General features: G+C 38.2%; 1 protein-coding gene across 1 annotated transcript in view; it reads left to right on the top strand.

Annotated features, from left to right (window-relative positions):
• The window catches only part of LOC138165836 (prostaglandin-E(2) 9-reductase-like), a 29,846-nt gene extending 21,093 nt beyond the window's left edge, over positions 1–8,753 (top strand). The window contains exons 6-9 of the mRNA XM_069094178.1: positions 273–382; positions 789–954; positions 6,472–6,554; positions 8,516–8,753. Coding sequence (XP_068950279.1) covers positions 273–382; positions 789–954; positions 6,472–6,554; positions 8,516–8,558 — 402 coding nt within the window. The 3' untranslated portion in view covers positions 8,559–8,753. The remainder of the gene's footprint in view (positions 1–272; positions 383–788; positions 955–6,471; positions 6,555–8,515) is intronic.
• The last annotated feature ends 18,113 nt before the right edge of the window (positions 8,754–26,866 follow it).

The following is a 26,866-nucleotide window of genomic DNA, read 5'->3' as shown; positions in this document are numbered from 1 at the left end:
TCAGCAATGGCTGTATGTGAATCATACATTCTTAATTAATTGATTTCAGGCTTTTCCTTGGCCCCAAACTACTTTTTCTACCCCCTTCAGCACTAATGGTTTTGTGTGAAAAGGGCCTTTAAAAGACATATATTATTGCTAACATTCTGTCATTTGGGTTGCAACTAGGTAATTCTCAAGTCCTTTAATTATTAAAATGCTTAAGATTGTTCTTTTTGATCTCATGCATCTTATTTTTATAAGCTATAACTTCAGTATTTATTGGACTGCAGGTGGAATGCCATCCTTACCTGAACCAGAGCAAATTGTTGGAATTCTGCAAGTCAAAGGATATCATATTGGTAGCATACAGTTCTTTGGGATCCCACAGAGAGGCTGAATGGTAAAAAAAATAAAAAGCAAACCAAAAATCCAGGGTCTGGAATGGATTCCTTAATCACTAATAATGTTGACTACACAATTTTTTTAATGCTTATGAATTATGCAGCATTTAGTAGTGGAAGCAGTATTGAGTGTGGGGTTATAATTAACTGGATTTGATTCCCAACTGGCATTTTACTAGTTGTATGACATTGAAATAGTTTAACCTCATTTCATTATATGTAAAGAGAAAATAATAACATTTGCTTTGCCCACTTCATGGTGGCTCAAATGAGATATTTATAGAAATAATTTGAAAAATGTAAAAAACTAGAGTAATGTAAAGGATAATTACTATTTATATGTTGTTGAACTCTGCTCCATTTCCCTGACCACGGTTTCAAAACGGTTTTTTTCTTCCCTTGCAGGACTGATCAAAAGTCTCCCATTCTCCTAGAAGACCCAGTCCTGGGAGCCATTGCCAAGAAGCACAATCGGACCCCAGCCCAGGTTATTCTCCGATACCAGATTCAGCGAGGGGTGGTAGTCCTGGCAAAGAGCTTCACTGAAAAGAGGATAAAAGAAAACTTTGAGGTAAAGAGACATGGGCAGAATTGTTTTAAGCAGCTACAGAATCTATGGTGTTTGTGAATGGGATATTGGAGAAAATTATGAAAAAAGAGAGAAGTCTGAAGGTTGGTCATTAGGAAGGTGATTTCTGAAGAGTCTAGTGGACTTCAGTAATTCAGTCTAGTGGATAGAAGTGTGAATTCACATATATTCTCTGCTATTTTCAATAGATTTCCAAGATACTACTTGTTCACTTAAATTTTTCTAGGAGACGATATGTGTGGTATTTATATAACACACACTTTGGAATAACTGCTTTCTTTTTATTCACTTTATAAGATGCACATATATAATATAAAGACAATAAATACGAAGTAGTTAAATACATAGTTTGAAGGGCAGAGCATTAACAGTCAAGGGGATAATGAACAACTTTCATATAGAAATTGGTACTTGAGATATATCAGAGGAAGAAAGGGATTCTGTGAGGTAGAAATGAAGAGAGAATTATCGTCAGGCATATAGGATAGCTAATGTAAAAGGAAGGAGAGAGGAGATGCAATGCTGTGTGTGAGGAACCAAGAGAAAGATAGGTTCCGGCCCAGTTGTGGAGTTTATATTTTATCCTCAAGGCAATAAGGATTCTATTGATTAAGAGAATGACACTGAGATCTGCATTTAAGTTTAATGCCTTTGTCAGCAACTAAAGCATAACAGATTCTGCTCCAGCCCCTTCCCTTTATTGTGTTTGTGTGTGTGTATGTGTGTGTGTGTGTGCTTCAGTTGTGTTTCTTGTTAACAACATATTGTAGGGTTCTGGTTTTTGATTCACTCTGCTGTCTGCTTCCATTTTATGGGTAAGTACAACCCTTTCACATTCACAGTTTTGATTGCTGTGTATTTCCTTCTATCCTATTTTTCCCCTGTTCATCCTTCTCATTATTTTAACCTGTTCCTCTTCACCAGTGTTTTGCTACTTACCACCATTTCCCTCCATCTGTTCTCCCTTCTGTCAGTCCCCCTGCCTCTCTTATTCACCTGCCCTTCTAATCCCTATACGTTAAGATAGATTTCTATATCCAGTGGAGTGTGTATGATATTCCCTCTTTAAGTCTCTTTCTACCTCTCTTCCCTCTTCTTCCAGTGCAATCTTCTTTTCCATCCCTTAATTTTGTTTGTTTGTTTTATTTTGTTTTTTTGGTGGTTTTTTAAAATATCATCTCATCAGAATCCCTAATCCTCTTTATATATACTCTTTTTTTTTTAAAGCAATTGGGGTTAAGTAATTTGCCCAAGGTTATACGGCCAGTTTTGTGTGTGTGTGTGTGTGTGTGTGTGTGTGTGTGTTAAGTATCTGAGACCGGAACCTATCCTGGGTCCTCCTGACTCTGGGGCCGGTGCTCTTACTCACTACACCACCTAGCCACCCCTATATATACACTTAACTGGATGAATAGTGATACAATTCTTAAGAATTACAAGTATCATCTTCCCATGTAGAGATGGAAACAGTTTAGCCTTATTGAATCCCTTATGTTTTCCCCTCTTTTTTGTTTGCCTTTTTGTGCTTCTCTTTAGTCTTGCATTTGAAAGTCACATTTTCTGTCCAGCTCTGGTCTTTTTATCAGAAATGCTTGAAAGCCCTCTATTTCTTTAAATATCGATTTTTCCCTTTGAGAATTATATATTCAGTTTTGCTAGGTAAGTGATTCTTGGTTGTGATCTTAGCTCCTTTTCCTTCTGGAAAATCATATTCTAAACCCTCCAATCATTTAATGTGGAATCTGATAAATCCTGTATAATCCTGGCTGTGATTCCACAATAAATATTTCAATCATTTGTTTCTGGCTACTTGAAGCAGCCCTTATCCTGGGAGTTCTGTAGTTTGGCTATAATATTCCTGGAAGTTTTATTTTGGGGATCTGTTTCAGAATGCACTTGGTGGATTCTTTCAATTTCTTTCTGATTTGAGGATATCAGGGCAGTTTTCTTTAATAATTTCTTGAAATATGATGTCCAAGTCCTTTTTTTTAATCATAGTATCAGTTGTTTTTAATTGTCTCTCTTGGATCTGTTTTCCAGGTCAGGTGTTTTTCTAGTGAGACATTTTAAATTTTCTTCTATTTTTTCATTCTTTAGATTTTGTTTGATTGACTCTTAATGTTTCATGGAGTCATTTGTTTCCAGTTACCCAATTCTAATTTTTAAGGAATTATCTTCTTCAGTGAGCTTTTGTACCTCCTTTTGCATTTGGCCAATTCTTTTTAAGGAGTTGTTTTCTTCAGTGAATTTTTGTACATGTTTTTCCATTTTCTGTGCTTCCTTTACCAAACTGTTGACTTTTTTTTCATGATTCTTTTGCATCACTCTCCTTTCTTTTCCCAACCTTTCTTGTACCTCTCTTAGTTAACTTTTAAAACCCTTTAAAAACTCTTCCAGGAGTTCTTTTGGGGCATGCCAAATTCTTTTTGGGAATGACACAAATTTCACATTTTTTCTTTGAGGCTTTGCATGTAAGTGTTTTGACATTGTTTTCTTATTCTGAGTTTTTGTTTTAATCTTCCCTGTCACCATAGTAACTCTGTGGTCAGGTTCTTTTTTGTTTGTTTGTTTGTTTGTTTGTTTGTTTTTCCTAATTTCCCAGTCTATTTTGTGACTGTTTTGAGACTGTCATGACCTTCTTGTTGGACTGTGTTCCTGGGGTAGAGGGGGTACCATCCCAAGCTTCTTGTGCTAGGAGTGAGGGAGCTCACCTTGGTTTGCTGTTCTAGGTGTGAGAGATGTCTCAGCTGCCTGTTACTGAGGAGCTATGGGGTCTAGCCTCTGGCCTGCTAGTCCAGGGCCAGTGACCCACTCCTGGGCTCAGGTCATTGCTGCTGGCTTGACTGGATGCTGCCTGTACTCACCTTTGCTACCCTTTTGCCTATGAGACAGATCTTTCCTGCTGACTTTCTGAGTCGTCTTGGGCTGGAAAATTTTTTCACCCAATTCTTTCATTGGTTCTGATGCTTTAGAATTCATGTTGAGGCATTATTTTATTGTTGTTTAGAGGTGAATTTGGGAGAGTTCAGTTAGTTTCTACCTTATTTGCCATCTTCTGTTTTAATTAGTACTAAAACTAACTTAGACAAAGTGATAGATCCTAAATGCTGTTTGTTCATTGCTAAATTATTTGTCTCTAGGGAATGCAAAGGAGAGCAACAGGGCTTTGAAGTTGGTACTTGATGAAGAAGAAGATAACTGGGTATTGGGCATAGAGTCTTTCAGCCTGAATTTTATCAGGGGGATCTGGTTGGGGGAATGATAGCAATATGAGAGGGCATCATAATGATTTTTAAAATATTTTAGAAATTTCTCAAGTTTGGTAAAAATCCATATGAATGAAGATATCATGGTCTACCCTCCTAATACCCTCAAAACCTGAATAAAAGAGTTTAAGCAATAACATTAGCAAAAAGAGAATTAATAAATATAAGGATGCTTCAGGAACATTTGTTTCTTACATTGTGGAAATGTTGACTAAGGGAGTAGTTCCTAATTTTTTTGTTCCCCAAACCCTTTCCAACAACAACATACAATGTGTTGTGAACCATCAGGGTAATTGCATATCCAATTCATAATACTGTTTTAGATGTATTTATTAAGTGCTTAAGATAACAGTGATAAATTTTGCACAAAAAGCTCCAAAATGACATTACATTATATAATTATAAAATATGAATGTTATTCTACTAATAATTATGAAAACTCTAAATGCAAAATAAAACTCTAAGTATAATTATGAATATTTTATGTGGGACATTTGCTAAGAATTTGAAAAGGTGTTCCAGTAAGTCCTATAATTCCTCATGTCCTATAATTAGCTGCAAGACTTCATATTATATTTCTTTTACCAACCTTGTTGAATATGAATAACATGAAATATGTTCCAACTTGGAATGTGTTTAAAGTGATATAATGACCATATGTAAACTTAATTTTGATATTACTCTTTTATTTGAACAGAGCTTTATAATATTTGACTCAACAACAGATAAACACAGTTTTAAAACTGTTTCCACATCAAGATTATTTCTGTATTTTAATTTAAAATAAGAATGAAGTGCAAATGTTTGCTCTCATAAATAATATGGCAGAAAATGGCACAAGAATTTGACAAGCTAACTTGCTTGTAAGATGTAAGTTCATTTAAAATTTTTAGTCACCTAGCTAATTTACAAAATTAAATATCACCTAACTTACAAATTTAAATGATAAAAAAATTTACTTTTCTACTGTCTAATAACAAGACTGTATTAAATGACAAATAAATGTGCGTAAGGTACAATATATTGCTTCATTTTTAACAATGTTTACATCTACATTAACTTTTGTATGGAGAGGATCTCTTTAGAGATAGCTTCATTCTTTTCTACCACTGGCATACTGGCTACATCATCAAAGAAATTCTGCTGAAACACTGACCAGTGTTTACAGGCATTTTATTTGAAAATCTACCAAACTAAAGAATCATATCACAAGTGGAGGATATATTTACGTCAGAAAATAGCTTCAATACTGCAATAAGAGGCAGTATAAGGTTTGTTTCTGCTGAATGCTTGTGATAGTCCATGATAGTTTCCAGATGATTTTTAAGTGATCATGGTTTTCAAACAGCCTGACATTTATTTGTACTGCAAGAATGAAAATATTCATAGAATCTTGATCATGTCATTATACTACTGATGATATAAAATTGTATGGTAACAGAAAGGAATAAAGGAGCTCTCTGATGTGTTTATAATGCAAATGAGGGTATGTTCATGCATCAGATTACCTATTGGGAATCTATTTCATCAAACTTTTCACTGTGGCCATCGATATTTGTTTGTGGGTTGTTTTTTTGTGGAGGGAAGTCAAGGTAATTGGGGTCAAGTGACACAAGGTCACACAGCTAGTGTGTCAAGTGTCTGAGGCCAGATTTAAACTCAGGTCCTCCTGACTCCAGGGTCGGTACCACCTACCTGCCCCCACCATGGCTACTTCAGAACAATTTGATGCCAGTTGGAGAAACTTCAAGAACATGTTGCATTAAGTCAGAAGTGGTCAGTTTGCTGTAACAGCCACACAGATACAGAAATCATTGTGTATATAATGATTTTTAATTTTTTCAGAAGCAAACCTATATTGCTTCACACATATACATGCCTGTTGTCACAAGGGAAAACAAAAAAAGGCAAATTTGGGGCAATTATTTGCTATAGAAAGCAGAAAAAAAATTTTTTTTCAACATGAACCTGGTGGACCAATATCCTGAATCCCCAAGGGGTTCATGAACAACTAAGTGGAAACTTCTAGATTAAGGGAAAGGTTGCAATTCTAAAAAGGGGAATCAGGAAAGGGTGATTCCACTAAAGGTTTTAGCTAGCCGAATCACCTTCAATACAAGAACAAGAGTCTTAGTAGAGAGTGTGATTGATTCAATCAGTCAAGTTGCTTATTCCATTCCATATCCATTCTATAAACAGATCCTAGCCATCTATATTCTCTCTTCCCTGGCAGGTGTTTGAGTTCCAGTTGACTCTAGAAGACATGAAAGACATTGACGGCATTAACAAAAACCTTCGCTACGTGATCTTTGATCAGTGAGTTTTTACTCTTAGCATCTTACTTTCTGTCTTAGAGGTCTGTGACTGCAGGACATAGAGCAGCACTTTAAAGGAAGGAGTCTTTTTTGAAGTCCTTCACAGAGAAGTTATAAATCTACCAAGTATAATGTTTTACAATGGTCATCAAATCTCCTCTTCCTTTTATCTGAAGCAGCACTGTGGACCTCTCCTATGCAACTATTCTGGGTCAGGTCTAAAAAAAGCCATTTCAGTAATTGAGGCTCAAGGATAAAATTGCATTAAGGTATTTGCAACTTCAGTCATTTGTCTGCCCTCAGATGTGACTGTTCAGTTCTCTATGTAGTCCTCCTATTTCTGTTTTTATAGTTTAATAGAAAAAATGCATTTTTTTTCTATTAAAATATTATTTTTATATTATATATATTTATATTAAAATATAAAATATCATTTTTTGGTTGTAAAATGGGTCCTTTTCTTCCACCTTTAGCAACCAAACTTCTCTCATACAAACAGAACAATACATTATGTCAGAAAATTAGGTTCTAATTACGTCTCTGATGCTTACTTACTAGCTATGAGATAGTGAACAAGTCCCTTAACACCTCTGAATCTAAGTTTCCTAGAAAATCTGAGGGGCGGCCAGGTAGCACAGCGAGTAAGAGCACCGGCTCCAGTGTTGAGAAGACCTGGAGATCGAATCCCGGGCTCAGACACTTAGCACCCACCCAGAAACACCTGGCTGTGTAACCTTGAGCAAGTTACTTAACCCCAATTGCTTAGGGGTGGCCAGGTGGCTCAGCGAGTAAGAGCACTGGCTCCAGTGTCGGGATGACCTGGATCAAATCCCGGGCTCAGATACTCAGCACCACACCCAGAAATAACTGGCCGTATAACCTTGAGCAAGTTACTTAACCCTGATTGCTTTAAAAAAAAAAAATCTGGAAGAAGAAGAGTTTGGATTAGATGATCTTTAAGGATTCCAAATGAGACATGAAGGGTGCCGTAGGGTCTATATTCTGTGAAGATGAGCACTAGAGCAATACTTTTAATGTTACTGTGGAAGGATATAATGATAGACATTCAAGAACAGATGAAGGAAACTGAGTGTGTCTTCCTCCAAACCCCTTTCCTACAAGGATTCTTGTACTTCTCTATCATTCCTCAGGAAGTGAGGTTCAGAGAAGCCCCACACCTCTTCCCATGACTGCTTTTATTCTCATTAGGTGGCTGGGGAGGTCACTTCCCCTCTGTTGGCTTCATTTTCCTAAATCTATGATTTTGAAATCAGACGCTTCCAAATACTCCTTGATACATGGCCCTTCTTAATGATTATGATAATGATAATAATGAAATAGCATTTACATACTGCTTTATGTTTGCAAAGTCCTTGGTACCCATAGTCTTAAGTGAACATTGAAATAATCCTGTAAAACAAGTAGTCCAAAAACTATTATTCTCCATTTTAAAGATGATGAAATTGAGCTTCTGAGGCATCGTGGTAATTTTCCCATAGTTATTCAGTCACTAAATGAGAGAGCCAGAACTTGGATCCAACTTTTCTGATGCCAGAGCCAGGACCAATTGTTTACTGTTCAGTTGATTCAGTCACATCTGACTCTTTGTGACCCCATATGGGATTATTTGGCAAAGATACTGGAGATGCTTGCTATTTCTTTCTCCAGGTTTATTATACCACCCCTTTATTTTCCTTGTATCACAGAAATGTTTTTTGTTTAAGGAAACTGGAAAAAGCCTGCTTGAACCCAAGGCAAGAGGGATCTATAGCTAAGTCTTCACTCCATGTTTAGATGTGTGGGCCAAAGAATACAAACTACTAACAAAGATTGTATTTCTTAATCTGGGAATGGGTGTTTTGAGGAGATTGGATTTGGGGGAAGATAAGTTGTTGGAGTTGGTGTGTTGGAGATATTTCTTTAATGCATAAGACTTGTACTTGTATATTTCTCCCTTTTTAGATTCAAGGAACATCCCAACTATCCTTTTAAAGATGAATATTAATGAAGTCCTGACTCAGAAGATTTGTGGCCCTGAAGCTTGCACTTCTCTCAAAGAAATAGCTTACGTTCTGTTAATTGTTGTAGAAATGAAATCTATTATGGCTAAGCCATTCATCATGGTTAAGCCCAAACTAAGGCATAAGTTAAAGGTAATTCTTCTATTATAAGTTTTCTGCCAATAAAACAGACATAAAAGTACACAGTTATATAGCATTTCAAAGCTTACCAAGCACTTTCCATGTAGTAGCACAAGTATTATCCACTGTTTTCCAAGAAAGGTAACCTTTATTCTGAGAGTTTGTATCAGAGCTAGTATCTGGCTCAGTCTTACTCTTTCCTCACATCTTACCATTATATTCAGTACTTCAACACATATGTTGATATTCCATCCAGCATCCTAACCACTCAATTCCTTAATTTCCTCAACGTTCATGGATAACTTCTTTACTTCCCCATCTACATAGTGGTGTGGATGAGCTGTCCTAGGAATGGCAGTCCCTTTCATTTCTCTACAATTTCATCCCAGCTGTTTTCATATCCAACATGATACAGTAATTTCTGAAACTCTTCTGGAATGTTCTCTGTTAGTATTATGGGGTACAGAATAAAGTCAATCATATATATAAATTCTTTTTCAGTTTAACTCCATCCTAGAGAAGAAATCAATCATTAAAATTTTTTTTAGAAAAACACATGCTGTGATTATACAGAAACAATGAATATATAATAGTTCACTCAAATTCCAGAAGAACACTAGCTACTTTAACTCTTGGGGCTGACAAATATCTATATCTGAGGCAACCACTATAATTCTTCAAATATGGGATCAGTCTGTAATAAAGAAAATGTAACTTCAGTACATACTATTCCAGGTGTACTTTCACGATTTTAATAATTAATGGCCAAGCAATCTATCAAGTAAAAATCTATCAAATTAAATCTGTCAAATAAAAAACATTCTTTATAAAATAAACTTGTAAACCTAACAATAACATAACCCATATTATGGATTTTTAAATTTATTGCCATGATCAATTTGGTTTAATGCATTTATAAATAATTACATTATAATCAGTTCATTATCTATCAGTTTGGTATTTTATACAAACCACATTCAAAAGAACAGTACAGAGTAATTACCCTCTTAATTTTTGTTCATGCAGTTTCTAAATATATCACCTTAGTACCAAATATGAGATGTTTTTTAAATTAAGGTATCATCAAACTATAGAGGGCAAAGAATTATGATTATCTCACTTTAAATGGGTTATAACACAATTTAGTTTAGATTTATAATTGCAGATGATCTCATTCAAAATCTAAGTTTTCCAAAGATCACTAACTGCCAGCACCACAAATTATAGAACCCATTACTTTAAATTAGCTCCATTCCAAATTATTTACAGTGGTAGTTCTACTTTCTCATATCCTTATTAAAATATTTCAGCATTTATAAAATCTTTCAACTATAATTTGGAAATTTACAGTAAAGATTTTTTCAGTTACAGATTTTCTCTCTAATTAGTTTATAATGCCATAAATTTCTACAAACCAGGAAAAAGATTTCCTTTCTTTACTTGTAACCCCAATCTGACTAGTGTTGAAATGACAGAGAGAAAGTATTTTGAAGTTCTTCTTTCTTTTTTAATTCCTAAAACCTCATCCTGAGCCAAAAGTCTGAAGTGGGAGGAAATCTCGGGCTATTGGGAAGGAGAGTTTAGCATCAGATTGTAGAAAGGTGGGAGAACTGTCTCAAGTATGAAACTTCATTAATTTTCTCCACCCACCATTCCAAACTCCCTTTCTGCATTTTTCCTCCAGCATTTTGTTGTTCAGCTGCATTGCTCCTTAGAATCTTCCATGTAGTACAATCTACAAATAACACCAGACATGGCACAACATATTTTCCTGAGAACCTCATAGGGTGGGAGAAAAGGGGCTTTTCTACTGCTGGGATTTACTCCATAAACATCCAACCCTGGTAAACAGTTTATCTCACTTATACACTTTGGAGGTTCCCTCATTAACCTAGGGTTATCCTGAGTGAATAGTTGTAGGACTGATATTAAGTGAACTGTTCATCAAGGTCACTCATTCAACTAAAGGGATATTAGGATGTGAGAAGACACAACACAAATATCTGATGAAATATTGCCTATGGGCCCATCATGTGGTTCAACTGGTGGTCTTTGCCTTTCAGACCTGAATCACAGTGCCATGCTCACTAGGATATCAGAGTGGCTGCCACCACATGCAGATAACTAGTTTATTTCTGATGGCCACAAAAGGGTTGAGAGAAATACAGGGAGAGAAAAGAAAAGGAGAGAGACAAATAAAGATTGAGACAGTATTGATGATCAAATTTAACAGATGGTAGCATTGCCCCCAGAGTCCTTAGGTAATCAATCTTAAAGGACTACTCATTTGCTAATAAGGATGGCTAAGCTAGTTATAAATCTACTCTGAGACTATTCTGAGTCAGGGTGTCACACAGCTCCCAACATTATGTAGAATTCAAACAAAGGAGAAATATTGCATTCCACTGGATAACTAAGGTTACTCACCTAGTTCTCACCATACAGATTGATCTTATCTAGTTCAGTCCTACCCTTTGAGCTTCTAAAACTGACCCACTTCTGACACCAAAACTTTTCGGTGGAAAAGAAACTAAGAGTTAAAATAAACTTAGAAATTTATTAAGGCATCTAACTGGGAGGAGAGCTGACAAAAGGTGGATTGTTCCCCCATGTCTCTTGAGTTACACATATAGGATTCAAAAAAGGAACAAAGAAACAATGAACTCCCAAATAAAAATACCTTATGACTTTATGGATTTCTATGTGAATTATATCAATTCATCCCAATATTATATTCACTTGTTTGGGGGAAAAAAAAAACAGGAAAAGAATGGGTCCTACTGTTGAGGTTTAGGGAATCATACATTGAAGTTTAGGGTTTAGGGGTGCTCAAAACCCCAAAATACCAACACTCCAGGTCCTGCTGAATGAATTTGTCTTAAGTCTTCTCTCAGCCAAAGTAAAGCAGTTTATTAAAGATTCACTATAATGGGTAGACTATCAAAGAGCCTAGGTATTTGTGATGCTTGTATAGGACAAGTGGGCCAGAATAATCTGATGCAGAGTGAGTCTGTGCTAATTGAATTCTCAGGATCATCATGGAGGCAAGATGGATCTTACATACAGAAAGATTGTGGGAGGATTTAGCGGTGGTCTAGAGGAGGGTTTTGGGGAAAAACCTCCTCTTGAGGAGTCTAAGGAAGAGATCTTTGATGAACTGAGGTCAGACTCCAGTAATGGGATTAAAGGTGGGAAATAGCTGGAAGCTGCCTGGAGATGACAGACAATGGAGGGCTAGGCTAGCTTAAGGGTAACAGATTTGGGTATAGATATTTTGATAGGATCAAGGGTAGGAAGTAGCTGGAAAATGGATGACTAGACTAAGTTAAGAGATTTGAGTTTAGCTATAAGAAAGGCTTATGGCCTGTAATGTATTATCAAGCAAAGGCAACTTCCCAAGCTTCAAAATACCAGCATAGGTGCTCTCCATTTTATTCAGTGAAAAATTAAGAACAGAGGGAATCAAAATATTCATTTGACATCATTCAAAATACAGCATTTACTAAGTGTGATTAAATAATCTCCAAGTACTACCCCACCCCAGGACCTTACATTCATTCAGTCAATTACAAAGTCCCTGTTCTAAATACTACTCCACCCCTAGGCTGTACCTTCATTTAGTCCCTCACAAAGCCCCTCTTCTCAATGGAGATTAGTTTCCAATCATAAGTAAAGTACATTCATTTGTTCAATCAGAACACAAAAAGATCAAAAGTTCCTCACCCTGGATCACAATTGAATCTACCCCAGAGTTACAACAAGTTTAAGCACAGCACTTAATACCCAAATGGAGGTCTTTTCTTCATCTTAACAGAGGCAAGTTCTCAGCAATCTTTGTTCCTGGGGAGACAAAGCTTAGCAAGGCCACAAGATACATTGCCAGTCTCTTCATTAATTCATTCTCTGTCTGCAGAACAGTCCTAGGACCCCTGAAAACATTAGCAAAACCCTCTCCCAGGATTTCTGTAAACATACAACAAGAAAATCCTTCTTCAGGGCTTCGGAACCAACAGCAAGGTTCCAAGAATTCTGCAACAACAGCACTGACCTTCACCAGTGGACAGTATTCACTCTCTGTCTGCAGAACAATCTCAGGAGCTCTGAACCAACAGCAAGGTACCAAGACCTCTGCAACAACAGGACTGTCTTTCACCAGTGGACAAATCTGGCAAAACAACATCAAAACAGATAGACAAAGTACCAGAATAGCAGCCATGTCTCCTCAGTCCTCGGCAGCTCTGGGTGGCAGCTCTCAAAGTCCTGGGCAATTCAAAGTGGCCCTCAGTAATCCCCTCAGTCTCTCTGCCTCCAAAGGTGCTGCTTCCAAAAAGTTCTTCTGCCTCTCTCTTGTGTCTCTTCAAATCTACGTCACCAGCACCTCCCAGTTCAGCCCTCTCTTTTGTCAACAAGTCCATCCCACAGGTGGGATTAACAAGCTCTGGGTTTTAACACAATCAAACCAAAAACCAAGCCAATACAGGGGAATCTTTGAATTCCATTACTATTACATGGCCCCAGGCAAATGCCTCAAAAAGCGGGAAGATTCAGTCAGAGTTCAAGGGGTTTCCCAGAGTCTGTGCCCCATCACTACCAAATTCCTTCTATGAAAAATATGATCTTAATATCTAAACCAAGGACAGTTAAATCAGATGGGGACACAGGGAGACTATAAAACAAATGTTAGCAGAGAGACTATAGCAACATATCTCAAAGATTATACACTATGACCAAGTTAGATTTATACCAGTTATATTAGGCAAACTATATGTATAATTGACCATGTGATTTCTTGTTTTAAAAAAATGCTAGAAAGCAAAGAAATAAATGGATCTTTCTTTAACATGATAAGTAATATCTAACTAAAATCAAGAGCCAACATTATCTGCAATGGGGTTTTCCAATAAAGATCATAAAAGCAAGGAGGGGAGTCAAGATGGCAGAGTAGAAGCAGGACCTCCCCACTGTTCCAGCTTCCACCTTCCCCAATCCATGTAAAAGGGGACTCTAAACAAACTTTGGAGCTGCAGAACCCACAAAATGACACAGAGGAGCTAACCTCCCTCTGAGGACAGCCCGGCAGGCCGGCAGGAATCGGCCACCCCAGGACCTCCACCCTAGGCTGCAATCCAGATCCAAGAAGGTTAAAGCAAGAGCACTTACCCCTCAGACTGGTTGCTTGATCCCTCTACACTCTGCAGGCCAGGAGCTGAAGCTGCCACATGGCACTGGCTGGCTGTGCCACTTGCTGCTGGTCTGAGGGAATATAGGGGATAGTTAATCCACTCAGTTTTGGAATTCTTCTCCGGGGATGAGCTGTCCTGACGGGTGAGGGAATATAAAAATTACCTAATCTACTATATACTATGAGCCCTTCTCATGCTTTGTATCTATCTAACCCAAATATCTTGTCTTACCTTGCCTCCATCCTCTCCAGCCTCTGCTCTGGCAATAGTAATCAAGTCAAGATTGCCAACACTTTTGGAAAGGGCATGTCAATTGACTGCCATATGACTCCACTCACCATTTCTGTGACTTTCAAAATAAAACTGACCCTTCTCTGGCCACAATTCCCCTATATTGTTAGCTTTCCCCAACAGGATGAAAGCTCCTTGAAGAAATGAACTGTCTCACATTTTTGTTTGTAACCCTACCAGCTTCTTGCATAGGGTATTGCACATTAGAGCACTTGGTAAATGCTTTTTTTATTCATTCTTGTTTCCCCAGAACTTTGGTATTCTGTATAGATTGGGTTCTGTTTATCTGTACTTGCCCATGTGTTGCTTTGCAAATATATACAAATTGTTTCATGAGTTTGTAATCTATCAATATAATGAGATTATACAGTAGAATACTAAGGTCTCTTAAGAACAGGGAACAATATTTTTCTTATATTCTATTTTCATCCTATAGTTCCTGGAACAGTACTCTGTACGGGAGCTGTGTAGTGTCAATCTAAACTCACATTCAGAAAAAGGCTATGGCCTAGAAATTAGTTCTGATTGGCCAGGGGATAACCAAGAGATTCATGTGCCTAATTTATTTCCTTCTTTCTGGAAAAAAAAAATCAGATTGTATCCTACTAATAGAATTTTTTAGTTAATTTTTAGGCTTAAACATTGGCAAATGTAAAACATTGTCTTATGGAAACAATCACTAGTACTGAGTTTCTTGCTTGCTTCTTTTTTTTTTCTTTGCTTTTTGGAGAGCAATTGCGGTTAAGTAACTTGTCCAAAGTCACACAGTAAGTGTGTCAAGTGTCTGAGGCTGGATCTGAACTCAGGTCCTCCTGACTCCAGGGCTGGTGCTCTACTCACTGCTCCACCTACCAGGATTAGAAAGCCTGAGTTCAAGATTTGGATCTATTACTGTGGGTATGGACAAATCACTTTATTCTTTAGGCTTTAATTTATTTATTTCTAAATTAAAGGCTTAAATTATATTATTATTAAGATTCTTTAGAGTTATAATGTTCTGTTATACTGTAAGAACATTGAAAAGGCTTAGCTCATTGTTCAAAGAGACTTTGAGTGCTATCTAAACTCTTCCTTGAATCAATGGTCACAACAGTCATGTGCTAGGGGTGGTGAGTCTCCTAAATCTAGTGTTATAAAGTAGAATCTCTTTCCTATATAGTAACACATAGGAAAAGAGTTCGTGACTGTGGGTTCCTCAGACAGGTGGTGGTGTTGTTTTTCTTAATACATATGGCAAAGCCTATCTTTCAAGCTTACAGCTTTGGTTTATAGAAAGGCATCCATTTCAATTAGTGAAGACAATACAGCCTCCTTCCAAGGCACTAACGATTATCCCATCCTTTGGGTGAATCAACTTAATATATCATGAATCTGCTAGTAAGTAAAATTCTCAATTACCTCCCTGAAGACTGTGTTTACTCCCTGATTTTCTGGCTTTCTTCTTAGTGTGGGGTGAACTTCTGCCTGAGAAGCCTCATCTAACTGTTTCATTTTCCTCCCACATTCTTCTGGCAATCATAGTGGCAGCAGCTAGGCTCAACCTGAGCTACATGCACATTCCTTTTGTTAGTTTTTTTTCTTCTTTTTCTGAACCAAACCCACAACAGCCCTTTCTTCTGCTACCTGAAACTCTCCAGCTTTCTCTTCTCAAGGAGAGTCCAAACACTGTGCCACAGAAAGTTTCTCATGCAAATCAGCTAACTTCCTTTCCATTTGAGCTTTCTCCTGCAGCAGTTTGTCTCTGCTTTTACATATAATACTGTTACCTGTTAGTTCTTTCCATGGTTTTACTGGTATTCCTTGCAAACATCTTTCTAAATCTCTAGGTTCTCCCTTCTGTAGCCTTGGTTCCCTGTTTTCACAAGGACCAGTGCTTTTAGCCTACTCCCTTGTTAGGAAAGAATAAGTTAAATCTTCCCATCTTGGGATATCCATTTCTTCCTCTAATGTCCTTCTGCCTCCAAATAGAGGCCTGATATTTTACAATCCCATTCTCATCACCATATGCAGTGCCAACGCAGTACTCACAGCACCAACAGCCACTGTGAATATGCTGGCATAGTTCTGAATCACAAAATATAACAGATTCTCCATATATAAGACAGAAACAAACTATTTGTTCTGACACCAGAAAGCCAAATCCCAACACCATAGCAACAAAGAAAGCTATACACAATAACATTGTAGAGAACATCACCATCCCAAAACCTTCCCATAAACAGTCACAAGCCTACCTGTATCCTTGCCTGCATCCTCTCTCTGACACCATACTAACTGCTCTGACTCACAGCTTCCTCTGGGCTTTGCTCCAGTATTCTCTCTCTACCCTTCAGCAAACTCCTCCCCCCACAGGCTCCATGTGATTACATTTGACCTATTAAGGGGCAGGGAAGATCTTCAAATTCCCATGACCATTACATCTCTTTGGGATACAAATCTATTAATGTTATTGCTGGATCAAAAGGTATTCACAGTTTTATAACCCTTTGGGCATAGTTCCAAGTTTTTCCTCCAAGTTTTTCTCCAGAATAAGAAGGGGCAGCAACATGTAATGTCTATGAAATTGGACTGGGGCCAGATTGTGGAGGGCCTTAAATGCCACTGAGCATTTTGTAGTTTATCCTAGAGGCTTCAATTTGTCAACTCTGTGGAAGATGAATTGGAAAGAGGATCCATGTGATACAAGGAAATCAATTAGGAGAATAATGCAATAGTCCAGGCAAGAGATGTATCAAGGACATGAACAAAGGTGGTAATTATGTGAGTGAAGAAAAGGAGACAGATGGTGGAAATGAAGTTGAAAAGACTGACAACTGATTGGATATGAGGTATGAGCAACAGGCGAAGAGTCAGATGACTCTGTGGCAGTTATTTGGACTATGTGACACTCGGGAAACCGTGTATGGACTCTGCAAAACAAACAGTCTAGATCAGCTTACTGGTTGCTTTTCTTAAATTTAAGGAAAAGTCGTGTGGCGCTGAGATAATTATTCTACTTCAAGGGACTGTGATATTGAATACGTCCACCAGGTGGCAGCCCACTCAAACCACAAATCCAGGTGGTTGAGTAGTTTAAAATTCCTGCGGACCAGGCTAAGAAATTAAAGTGGGAAATGGTATTAAGTATTGCCTCTCTGATCCCTGTCAATACATCCCTCTACATTCACAGGACAAAGGCGATCAACATACCCCCATTACATTTGTAAAAAAGGAAAAAAACTGTTATGCCCATGTCTGTTTTTCATACAATTTATTTTAAAGAAACTCAATTTGAAAAGAAAAAAAAGGGCCTGGAACAAATTTTTCAGAGTATCATAAGGCATTAATTATCACAACTCTTTAGGGGTCTGTTAACAAGTAGAGTTATCTATGAGAACCCTTCAAAAAGCCATTTTTGGAGAGAAAGTAGAGAACCAGAAAGCTACTCCAGAGTTTCTGCTCCTGGGACATGATAGATCTTTTCTTTATTTTTTTTTTTGTTTGTTTTTTTGCTTTTTGGAGTGGGGAAGGCTGGGCAATTGGAGTTAAGTGACTTGTCCAAGGTCACATGGCTAGTAAGTGTTAAGTGTCTGAGGCCGGATTGGAACTAAAGTTCCTCCTAACTCCAGGGTCAGTGCCCTCTATTCACTGCCCCACCTAGTTGTGCCTTAATAGATCTTTTCATATTCATTTTTACTCAAACTAGCCTTCAAAGTAGATGATTTAACAGTCTGAATTCAGCAAGAATCTGTTATAAATAAAATATGCTCTGTCTAGGAATAAACCATGCTTGTTGAGGATCCAGGAAGTTTCATTATCTTTATTTTACATTTATTCTGCAATGATTAAATGAGTAGCCTCCCAAAAAAGACTACAAAAGATCAGACAAAGGTAAGCCCTTTTTATGTTCTTCTCATTTGAATTTCCTGCTGTGTTCCTTCCTTCAGAACTGGGATTGGCTCCAATTCTTCTGGGTTGCAACTCTCCCAACCTGCCCATTAAGCATGTTTGTTCATGAAAAGCTGGTGACTATCCCCCAACTGGCCCGAGCCAGCCTAGCTCAGGCCCCTCTTTCTTGCATGTCCTGTGCAAGATCTTTTTTTAAAACATCCATTGTTCCTATAGAATTTGTGGAAACCAAACTGCCAACATTTCTTACAAATCCTTTCCAGGTGACTTGATCAATGAAGCAATGGGGGACATTAGAGAAGCAAAGGTTTTGTTTCCCTGCGAACAATGCATACAAAAGTTATCTGAACATAGCTGCCATGAAAATAACCTACGGGGGCGGCCAGGTAGCACAGCGAGTAATAGCACCGGCTCCAGTGTCAAGAAGACCTGGGGCTCGAATCCTGGGCTCAGACACTTAGCACCCACCCAGAAACACCTGGCTATGTAACCTTGAGCAAGTTACTTAACCCCAATTGCTTAGGGGTGGCCAGGTGGCTCAGCGAGTAAGAGCACTGGCTCCAGTGTCGGGATGACCTGGATCAAATCCTGGGCTCAGATACTCAGTACCACACCCAGAAATAATAACTGGCTGTGTAACCTTGAACAAGTTACTTAACCCCAATTGCTTTAAAAAAAAAAAAAAGAAAAGAAAAGAACCTACAGATAAAAACTGCACAGTAATGATGAAGATTCTTATGTTTTCTGAGGTCTATTTTTTAAAATTGGATTAAACTGACCTGTTGACCACGCTCAGTTTGTCTAACAAATAGGTAGGGTAGTCACCTTTGATTGGTCACCTTCAGTTACCCAGACATCTACATCTGACTCCTCTCTAGAGGAAGGTAATGAAGAACCTTGACCATGACATTTGAGGATTAGTTGAAGACATTTAGTTTCTTTAGCCTGAGGAAGAGAGGAAACAGAGACTTTTTAAAGTATTTGAAAGGTAGTCATGTGCAAAAGGATGAAATAGGAGCACTGGGCCACAATGTGACAAATTGAGGCTTGAAGGCAAGGCAAACTTACTAACTATTAGAGTTTTCCAAAAGTGGAATGGGTTGCTTGAGAGGTGGTGAATTTTTCTTTCTTCAGAAGTCTTCAAGCAAAGGCTTACAGCTGGTTCAAGGCTGAACAGCAAGGGATTAAATCTAGATCATTTCCAAAACACTCTTTTTTTCTGTTAGAACCAAGAAAATTGAGAAAACAATAATTGTAATTCTTTCAGTGAGAGGGTCAGAGTGACCAAAAAATTACAAAACTATTCATTCTAGTGTAGGGATAAAGAAGGAAAAATTGAACATTTAGGCATATGTCCATTAGAATCTTTCAGTCTGACTTTTTGAGAACAAGAGTAAAGGCCTCAGATTTGGACCCTGGAAAGTGGAAATAGACAAGCAACAAATCAGTAAGTTAACAATCATTTATCAAGCACCTGTAGCCAAAGGACCTGGGTTCTAATTGTAGAAGGACTAGGAGACAATAATGTGGTAGCAAAAATAGCTTTTCATTGAATTTATACAAGCTCACATTTCCAATAGCAGAGAGCAAAATTCAATAAAGACCCTGCAAATCAGTTGCCTGGAAGTGAACCTTGAGGCTTTGATAAAACTAATTAGGGTGATTTCTTTAATGCAAACTCCCCCCGAGAATGCAATCTAGAGACTCACTAGGCGGTTTTGGATGGGGCAATTCAATTGGATATATTTATTCTACCACCTGGCTGGACAAGTGTGACATAGAATTCCTTTGACTGGTGGTTGATGTTAGGGTTGTGTCAGACAGCAGTAATGATTAAACTGAAACTGAAAGTCTCTTTATTTGAGATTCTTTTCATATAAAGTCTTCAGAAAATTCCCTATCTCCTAACATGCCAACTCTATACCACTTACTATGCACAACAAGACAAAAATAGAATAGTCCCTGTTCTTAGAGAATTTACATTCTATTTGGGGGAAACAGAATGCACACGTATGTGAATACATCAAATAAATTCAAAACAAATTCAAGGTAGAGTAGGCACTAGCATTTAGGTGCTTCAGGAAAGGCATCATATAGAAGGTGGTGCTTGAGTTGAGTCTTAAAGGGAGTAGGGGGGGCAGAGCCAAGATGGCAGAGTAAAAGCAGGAACTTGGTTGAATTCCTGCTCCAATGACCTCCAATACTTGTAAAAAATTACTCTAAACAAATTTTAGTGCTATAGAACCCACAAAGTGACAGAGAAAAAACAAATCTCCCACTGAAGGCAGCGTGGCAGGTCAATAGGAAGGGTCTATTATACTGAGCTGGGAGTGGAGCTCAGTCCCACATGAGCTGTGCTGGCCCAGACCAACAGCACAGAATGGCCAGAGCAGACTTCAGGAGAGTGAATCACTGGCAGCTGTGACAGTTTCCAGACTTCTCAACCCATAAACACCAAAGAGAAAGTAAAAGGTCAGTGGGGAACTCTGTTGATCTTGGGTGAGAGAAGAGCCCAGTCCAGACCCTGCCCCCAGGGCAGCAGAAGTGGCAGAGGCTGCAACTGCTGCCACTGCGGCTGCTTCCAGCTCCAGGCCTACAGATTGTAGGGGGACCAAGTGACTGTCCAGAGGGGAATTGCAGGAATCTCTTTGCTGGCACCGAGGCAGAATGCTCTTGCCTTGCCCTGTTTGGATCTGGGTCACAGTCTTGGGTGGCTGCCCTGGAGTGAGGAGCACTAGGTTGGCAAAAGTTGTTGAGGCTGTGGAGAGGAAGTCCTCCTCACAGTTCTGAAGCATGTGCCTAGAAGAAGCTCTGACAATAGTTGCACAAAACCCCAGAAATTTGGGACACAGCTCTCTCTACTCTGGAAGTAGAGTTCTCTACCGTGGCAAAGAGCTCAAAAGTCAACTAATTGGATGGCTAGATAAGCAAACAGAGGAAATGAAATCAAACTATAGAATCATCTTTTGGTGACAAAGATGATCAAAGGATCAAAAAATAGAACCAAAAGAACACAATGAAGTCAAAACTCCTACATCAAAACCTCCAAGAAAAATATGAATTGGTTGCAGGCCATGGAGGAGCTCAAGAAGGATTTTGAAAATCAAGTAAGAGAAGTAGAGGAAAAATTGGGAAGAGAAATGAGAATGATGCAAGAAAATAATAAAAAGCGAGTCAACAGCCTGACTAAAGAAAATATCACCTTAAAAAATAGACCAACTTAAATGGCAAAAGAGGTACAAAAAGTCAATGAGGAGAAGAATGCCTTAAAAAGTTGAATTGCCCAGATGGAATAGGAATTTCAAAAACTCACTAAAGAAAGTAATTCCTTCAAAATTAGATTAGAGCAATTGGAAGCCTTTATGAGAAATCAAGATATTATAAAACAGACCCAAACGAATAAAAAAATAGAAGGCAATGTGAAATATCTCATTGGAAAAACCACTGACCTGGAAAATAGATGCAGGAGAGATAATTTGAAAATTATTGGACTACCTGCTTGTCTACTCAATGAGGGTGGGTGAGGAGGGGAGAAGGGAGAGAATCTGGAATCAAAATTTTAAAAACAAATCTTTTTTAAAAATTGTTTTTATATGCAAATGGGAAATAAAATATACAGGCAATGGGGTATAGAAATCCATCTTGCCCTACAAGAAAGTAAGGGAGGGATTGGGGGAGTGGGGAAGAAAGGACAGATTGAAGGAAGGGGTATTCAGTATGCTTGCCATTTTGGGGTGGGGGTGAGGGGAGGGATGGGAAGAAAATCTGTAACTCAAAATCTTTGGGAAATGAATGTGAAACCTAAAAGGTTTTTTTTTTAAGAAAAGGGAGTAGGGGACTCTACAAAGCACAGATGAGGAGGGAGTTAATCCTAGCATTGGGGATAGGCAATGTGAATGCAATGAAATGGGAGATGGAACTCTAGAGTGCAAGGACAGGAGAGCTGTACTATGAGGTTGGAAAGGTAGGCTGGAGGCAGATTGTATATATGTGTATATAGATACATATGTGTATGCATGTGTGCATACATATACATATATGTATATACATATATATTTTCCTAATGGCAATAGAAACCACTAAAGTCTATTGAGCAGGAGTGTAACATGGTCATTCAGATCTATGCTTAAACAATGACTCTTTGATGGCTAAGTGGAGGATAGACTAGAGTGAGGAATAGAATTGGAACAAGGGGTACAATTAGGAGGCCACTGCAATAGTATAGACTGGAGGTGATAAGGGTCTGAACTAAATAACTGTGTGATTTGTGAGACGGGGATGGATGTTGAACTGAAAGATATGGCAAGATTTGGCAACTAATTACAGATCCTGGATGGGAGGGGAAGAGAAGAATCAAGGAAGATACTGAAATTATGAAACTGAGACTGAAAAATATGGTTGTGCCCTTAATAGAAATAAGCAAGTTTAGAAAAGTTATGGATTTGGGGGGGTGGGGGGGAGACAATAAATTTTGTTTTGGGACTTATTGAGATGCCTATAGGACATACAGTTTGAAATGTCTAATAGGTAGTGATGTGAACTGAAGTTCTGAAAAAAAAGAGGGCTGGATATATAGATATACAAGTCATATTCCAATATATGAAAATTAAAACCACGGGAGCTGAAGACATCTTCAAATAAGAAAGTATGGAATGAGAAGAGGGACTAGTACAGACAGGGTGGAGAGTACATCTATAGTTAGGGAGGGCATGGATGATGAGCCTGAAAAGAAAACTAAGACAGGTAAGGGGAGAACTGAAAGAAATAAGTGTCATGAAAACCCAAAGAAGAGGGTATCTAGGAAGAGGGAATGTTAGACAGAGTAATATTTCTGCAGAAAGTTCAAGAAGGATGAGGCTTGAGAGAAGACCATCATATTTGACAATTAAGAGAGTAATGGAAACTTTGGAGAGAGATTAATCAGTCAAGTGAATGAAATAGCCACCCTGAGGAAGAGACAAGAAGCAGCATGTGCAAGTCAAGTCAAACTACCACCTCTACCAACTTCAATGGAAACAGGCTGGTATCGTGATCCCAAGATCCCTAGGGATAGCAGTACTCCCCATGTCACTGACCTTGCTCTGTCAGCCATTATTCAGGAAAGCAACCTCTGGATGCAATCTGGCAAATGCTTCTGTAGGTTCTGTAGTCCTTGACTCCTCAGCTACTGAAGACCTGGAAAATAACACCAGAAATGACACCAAAAGTCCATAGCTCTATCAAGTGATTCAATGTCAGAAACACATATAGTTTTGTAGGTGGAATTGTTATTAAATGTGTGGTTTCTGCCCCTTCCCTCCCCCGCGCCCGGCTCCACCCAGGAGTTTGACTGAGGAAGGAAGGAGAGTTATATAAGATAAGGGGATGGATGGATCCAGTGAAGGATTTTTATAGATGGAGGAGAGTTGGGCATGCCTGTCAAGCAGCATGAAAGGAATGAGTAAATAATGAGAGACTGAAGAGTAGAGAGGTGATAGAGATGATTGAGGAAGTAATCTGCTGGAGAAGACATGAGGAAGGTATGGGGAAGTGAACAGGAATTAGGTCAGGAACCCATGGAAATGGGTCATCTCTTCATCAGATACTGGAGTAAAGAAGTGGGAGTGGGAGATGATGCAAAGGGGCTGTGAGAGAAAGAGGAGGGGAGAAGAAGAGGTTTAAAGTGAATAGCCTCTCTTTCCTCAGTAAAGTACAAGGCAGACAGCAGTTTCTCTGTCTCTTCCTATCTAGTTACAACTCCCAACTTCTCTAACTATCCCAGACAATTTGGTTGTACTTTATTCTGTTGGTAAATCCATTCCAAATTGAGGAGTGAAGTACAATTAATTTACCACTGAGTAGTGTGTTACCGTGCTAAAATGGAAAATCTGACTGTTACTCAAGAGTGAAAAGGTATCAGTCATATCAGGAGTTCAGTGGCCCCTCCATGACCTCTCCCCCAGATGATTTATTTCTCATCTCATTTCCTTGTGGTGATTTGTGAGGAAAGGAATGACAAAATTATTAGGAGACTACTAGGTTTTTTATTTAGTATTTTGTTTTCCTAGGAAACTAAAGGACTGGATCTTCTAGCTGAATCTTCCAGTCTTAATTCAGAGAGACATGCTACCATTTGGTTTCTTTTTAGTGATGGAGAAAGATGATGATGAGCCCATAGCTGTACTTAAAACTCTGACTATTTAGACTCTTAAGAGAGTCATAAAGGTGAAACATTGTTGTTGTTCTGTCTGTTGCGTCTGACTTCATGACCCCATTTGGGATTTGGTTGGCAAAGATATTGGAATGGTTGGCCATTTCCTTGTCCAGCTCATTTTTCAGATGAGGAAATTGAGGCAAATAGGGTTAAGTGACTTACTCAGAGTCACATAGCTAGTAAATATCTGAAACCAGTCTTCCTGAGTCCAGACCCAGTGCCCTCTCCACTGCCACCACCTACCTGGAATAATTTAGAGTTTAATCAACTATCTATCATGAGAGCAAAAGACACTACCAAGCAAAGCAAGGAATTCTCCTTCCTACTCATGATTTGCTTTACCATAACTATTTTGTTTCTTTCTTTTTGAAAAAATTATCTCTTATCTTTTGTATCTCCTTTTCCTCCAAATAATTCTGTCCTCTTCCCCCAGAGAGCCATCCTTCAACAAAGTATGAAAATGGGAGAAAAAAAAATTCAGCTCAGCAAAACTAATGAACACATGAACTGAGCTTGACAGTATACACTTAATTTTCCACACTTAAAATCTATCAAGAAAGGAGGGAGGTAGGGGTGGCTAGGTGGTGCAGTGAATAGAGCACTGGCCCTGGAGTCAGGAGGATCTGAGTTCAAGTCTGGCTTCAGACACTTACCACACACACACAAAAAACTAGCCATGTGACCTTGGGCAAGTCACTTAACCCCAATTGCCCTATCTTCCCCCCTCCAAAAAATAAAATTAATTTAAAAAAAAGAAAGGAGGGAGATTTATTTTCTTATCTCTTCAGAGTCAAGCTTGGTCATTATAATTATATAGCATTAATTTTTCCTTTCTGTTAATCCACTTTCCATTTATATCATTGTAATCATTGTTTTTTTTGGTTCTGTGTACTTCAGTTTCCATTAGTTGATATGCTTTCCCATGCTTCTGTGTAGAATTCATATTCATTGTTTCTTATAGTATGATAATATTTCATTATATTAATGTACCACAATTTGTTCCACAGGTGATGGACATCTATTTTGTTTCTGATTATTTGTTACTATGAAAAAGCACTTCTATAAGTATTTTGGTGTGTTTGGGACCTTTCTGTCTTTGGTGGTTCCCTGTATGAGCCACATTTTCCAATTCTCAGGATGCTGATCTCTGGTTGTAGTGAACTTTGATGAGTAAATTGATTAAGTCTATACAGATTCTGATTACTTATACAAATGACTTCTCTGCATTTACTCTATCAGTCAACCAAATAATCAACAAGCATTCATTTAGCTCCTAATATGTGTCAGGCTCTATGCTAGGAGTTAAGAGTCCCTGTTCCCAAAGAGTTTAAATCCAGGGAGGGGAGACAATATACAGATGTATACAAAACAGACAATATAATTCTGTGAAGATACTAACGTGGAGAGGGAAAGTACTTGTGTAGAAGGTCATGCTTGAGCTATGCCTGGAAGGAAATTAAGGATTCTAAGAGTTAGAGATGAGTAAGGAGTGCATTTCAGGCGTGGAGAATAGCCAGTGTAAAGAAATATATATGGAAGATGGAGTATCATATATGAGGAACAAAAGACCAATTTGACTGGATCGTTGGGTACATGGAGGAAAATAATGTACAATAAGATTGGAAAGGTAGATTGGCGTTAGTTGTGAAGGACTTCAATTGATTGCATGAGTGACAGTATAAAGTAGAAGATGACTCTGAGATTGTGAATTTGAGTAATGTCAGGTCAAGTCATGTCTTATCATTTTTGTATCCCTTTTAGGTACTCCATAACATTCTAGAGTGAATGATGTCCTGTGCTACTGACCTTGTTTTGAATCCACTGCCTTAGCTTGGCCCAAGTTGCTGTCTCAGGAGTCAGCCTGTTAATCTAACCCTAACTCCTGAGGCCTCCCTTTTCTTGACCCTAACTCTAATTCTAATTAATTCCACCAAAATGGTTAAACAGAGCCAGAATTTCTTCCTCAAATGGTCACTGAATCTGTTAATAGTGTTGTATGTATGAAAATCACCTCCCGCAAGAGATTGTTTCTCAGACTATATTTCAAAGCTAAACAGAAACAATAACTCACATCTCTTCTTCCCTGCATGCATTACAGAATAATAATGATGACAACAACTGGCATGTAGTGCTTTAAGATTTACAAAGTGCTTTAAAATATATTACCTCATTGGATTCTTAAAACAACCCCACCAAAATGCAAGTGCTATACATATCATTAGTCTTTTTTTTTAAGATAAGGAAACTGAGACTCGGAGAAATTACTTCCATGGACAAATAGCTAGAAAGTATCAAAATAAGGATTTGAATCCCAAAGTTAACTGTATTTGGACACCTCTTTTGAAGGAATCACTTAGAGAGCCTTTGAATGTGACAAACTCATCATTCAAAAGTATTTTAAAATAAATATGCTAATGACATCTTGGAATAGGATGCTCCTGCCTCCAGATTTTGTGGTAATGAAGAAGCAGCTGTGAATCAGCCATAATAAAGGACAAGGGGGATGGAGGTCAAAGTAAAAATTTGCACAAAATCCATCTCTCATGCTAACCATCAACCAGCCCACAACTGTCTTTAACTAAGCAAGACATCTGAGAATAATTAGACACAATAATAA

Source organism: Petaurus breviceps, unplaced genomic scaffold (genome assembly GCF_028583685.1).
Source record: "Petaurus breviceps papuanus isolate PSGF00001 unplaced genomic scaffold, PetGlider_PUasm1.0 216, whole genome shotgun sequence".
NCBI lineage: Eukaryota > Metazoa > Chordata > Mammalia > Diprotodontia > Petauridae > Petaurus > Petaurus breviceps.
This window is presented reverse-complemented; position numbering and strand designations above follow the sequence as displayed.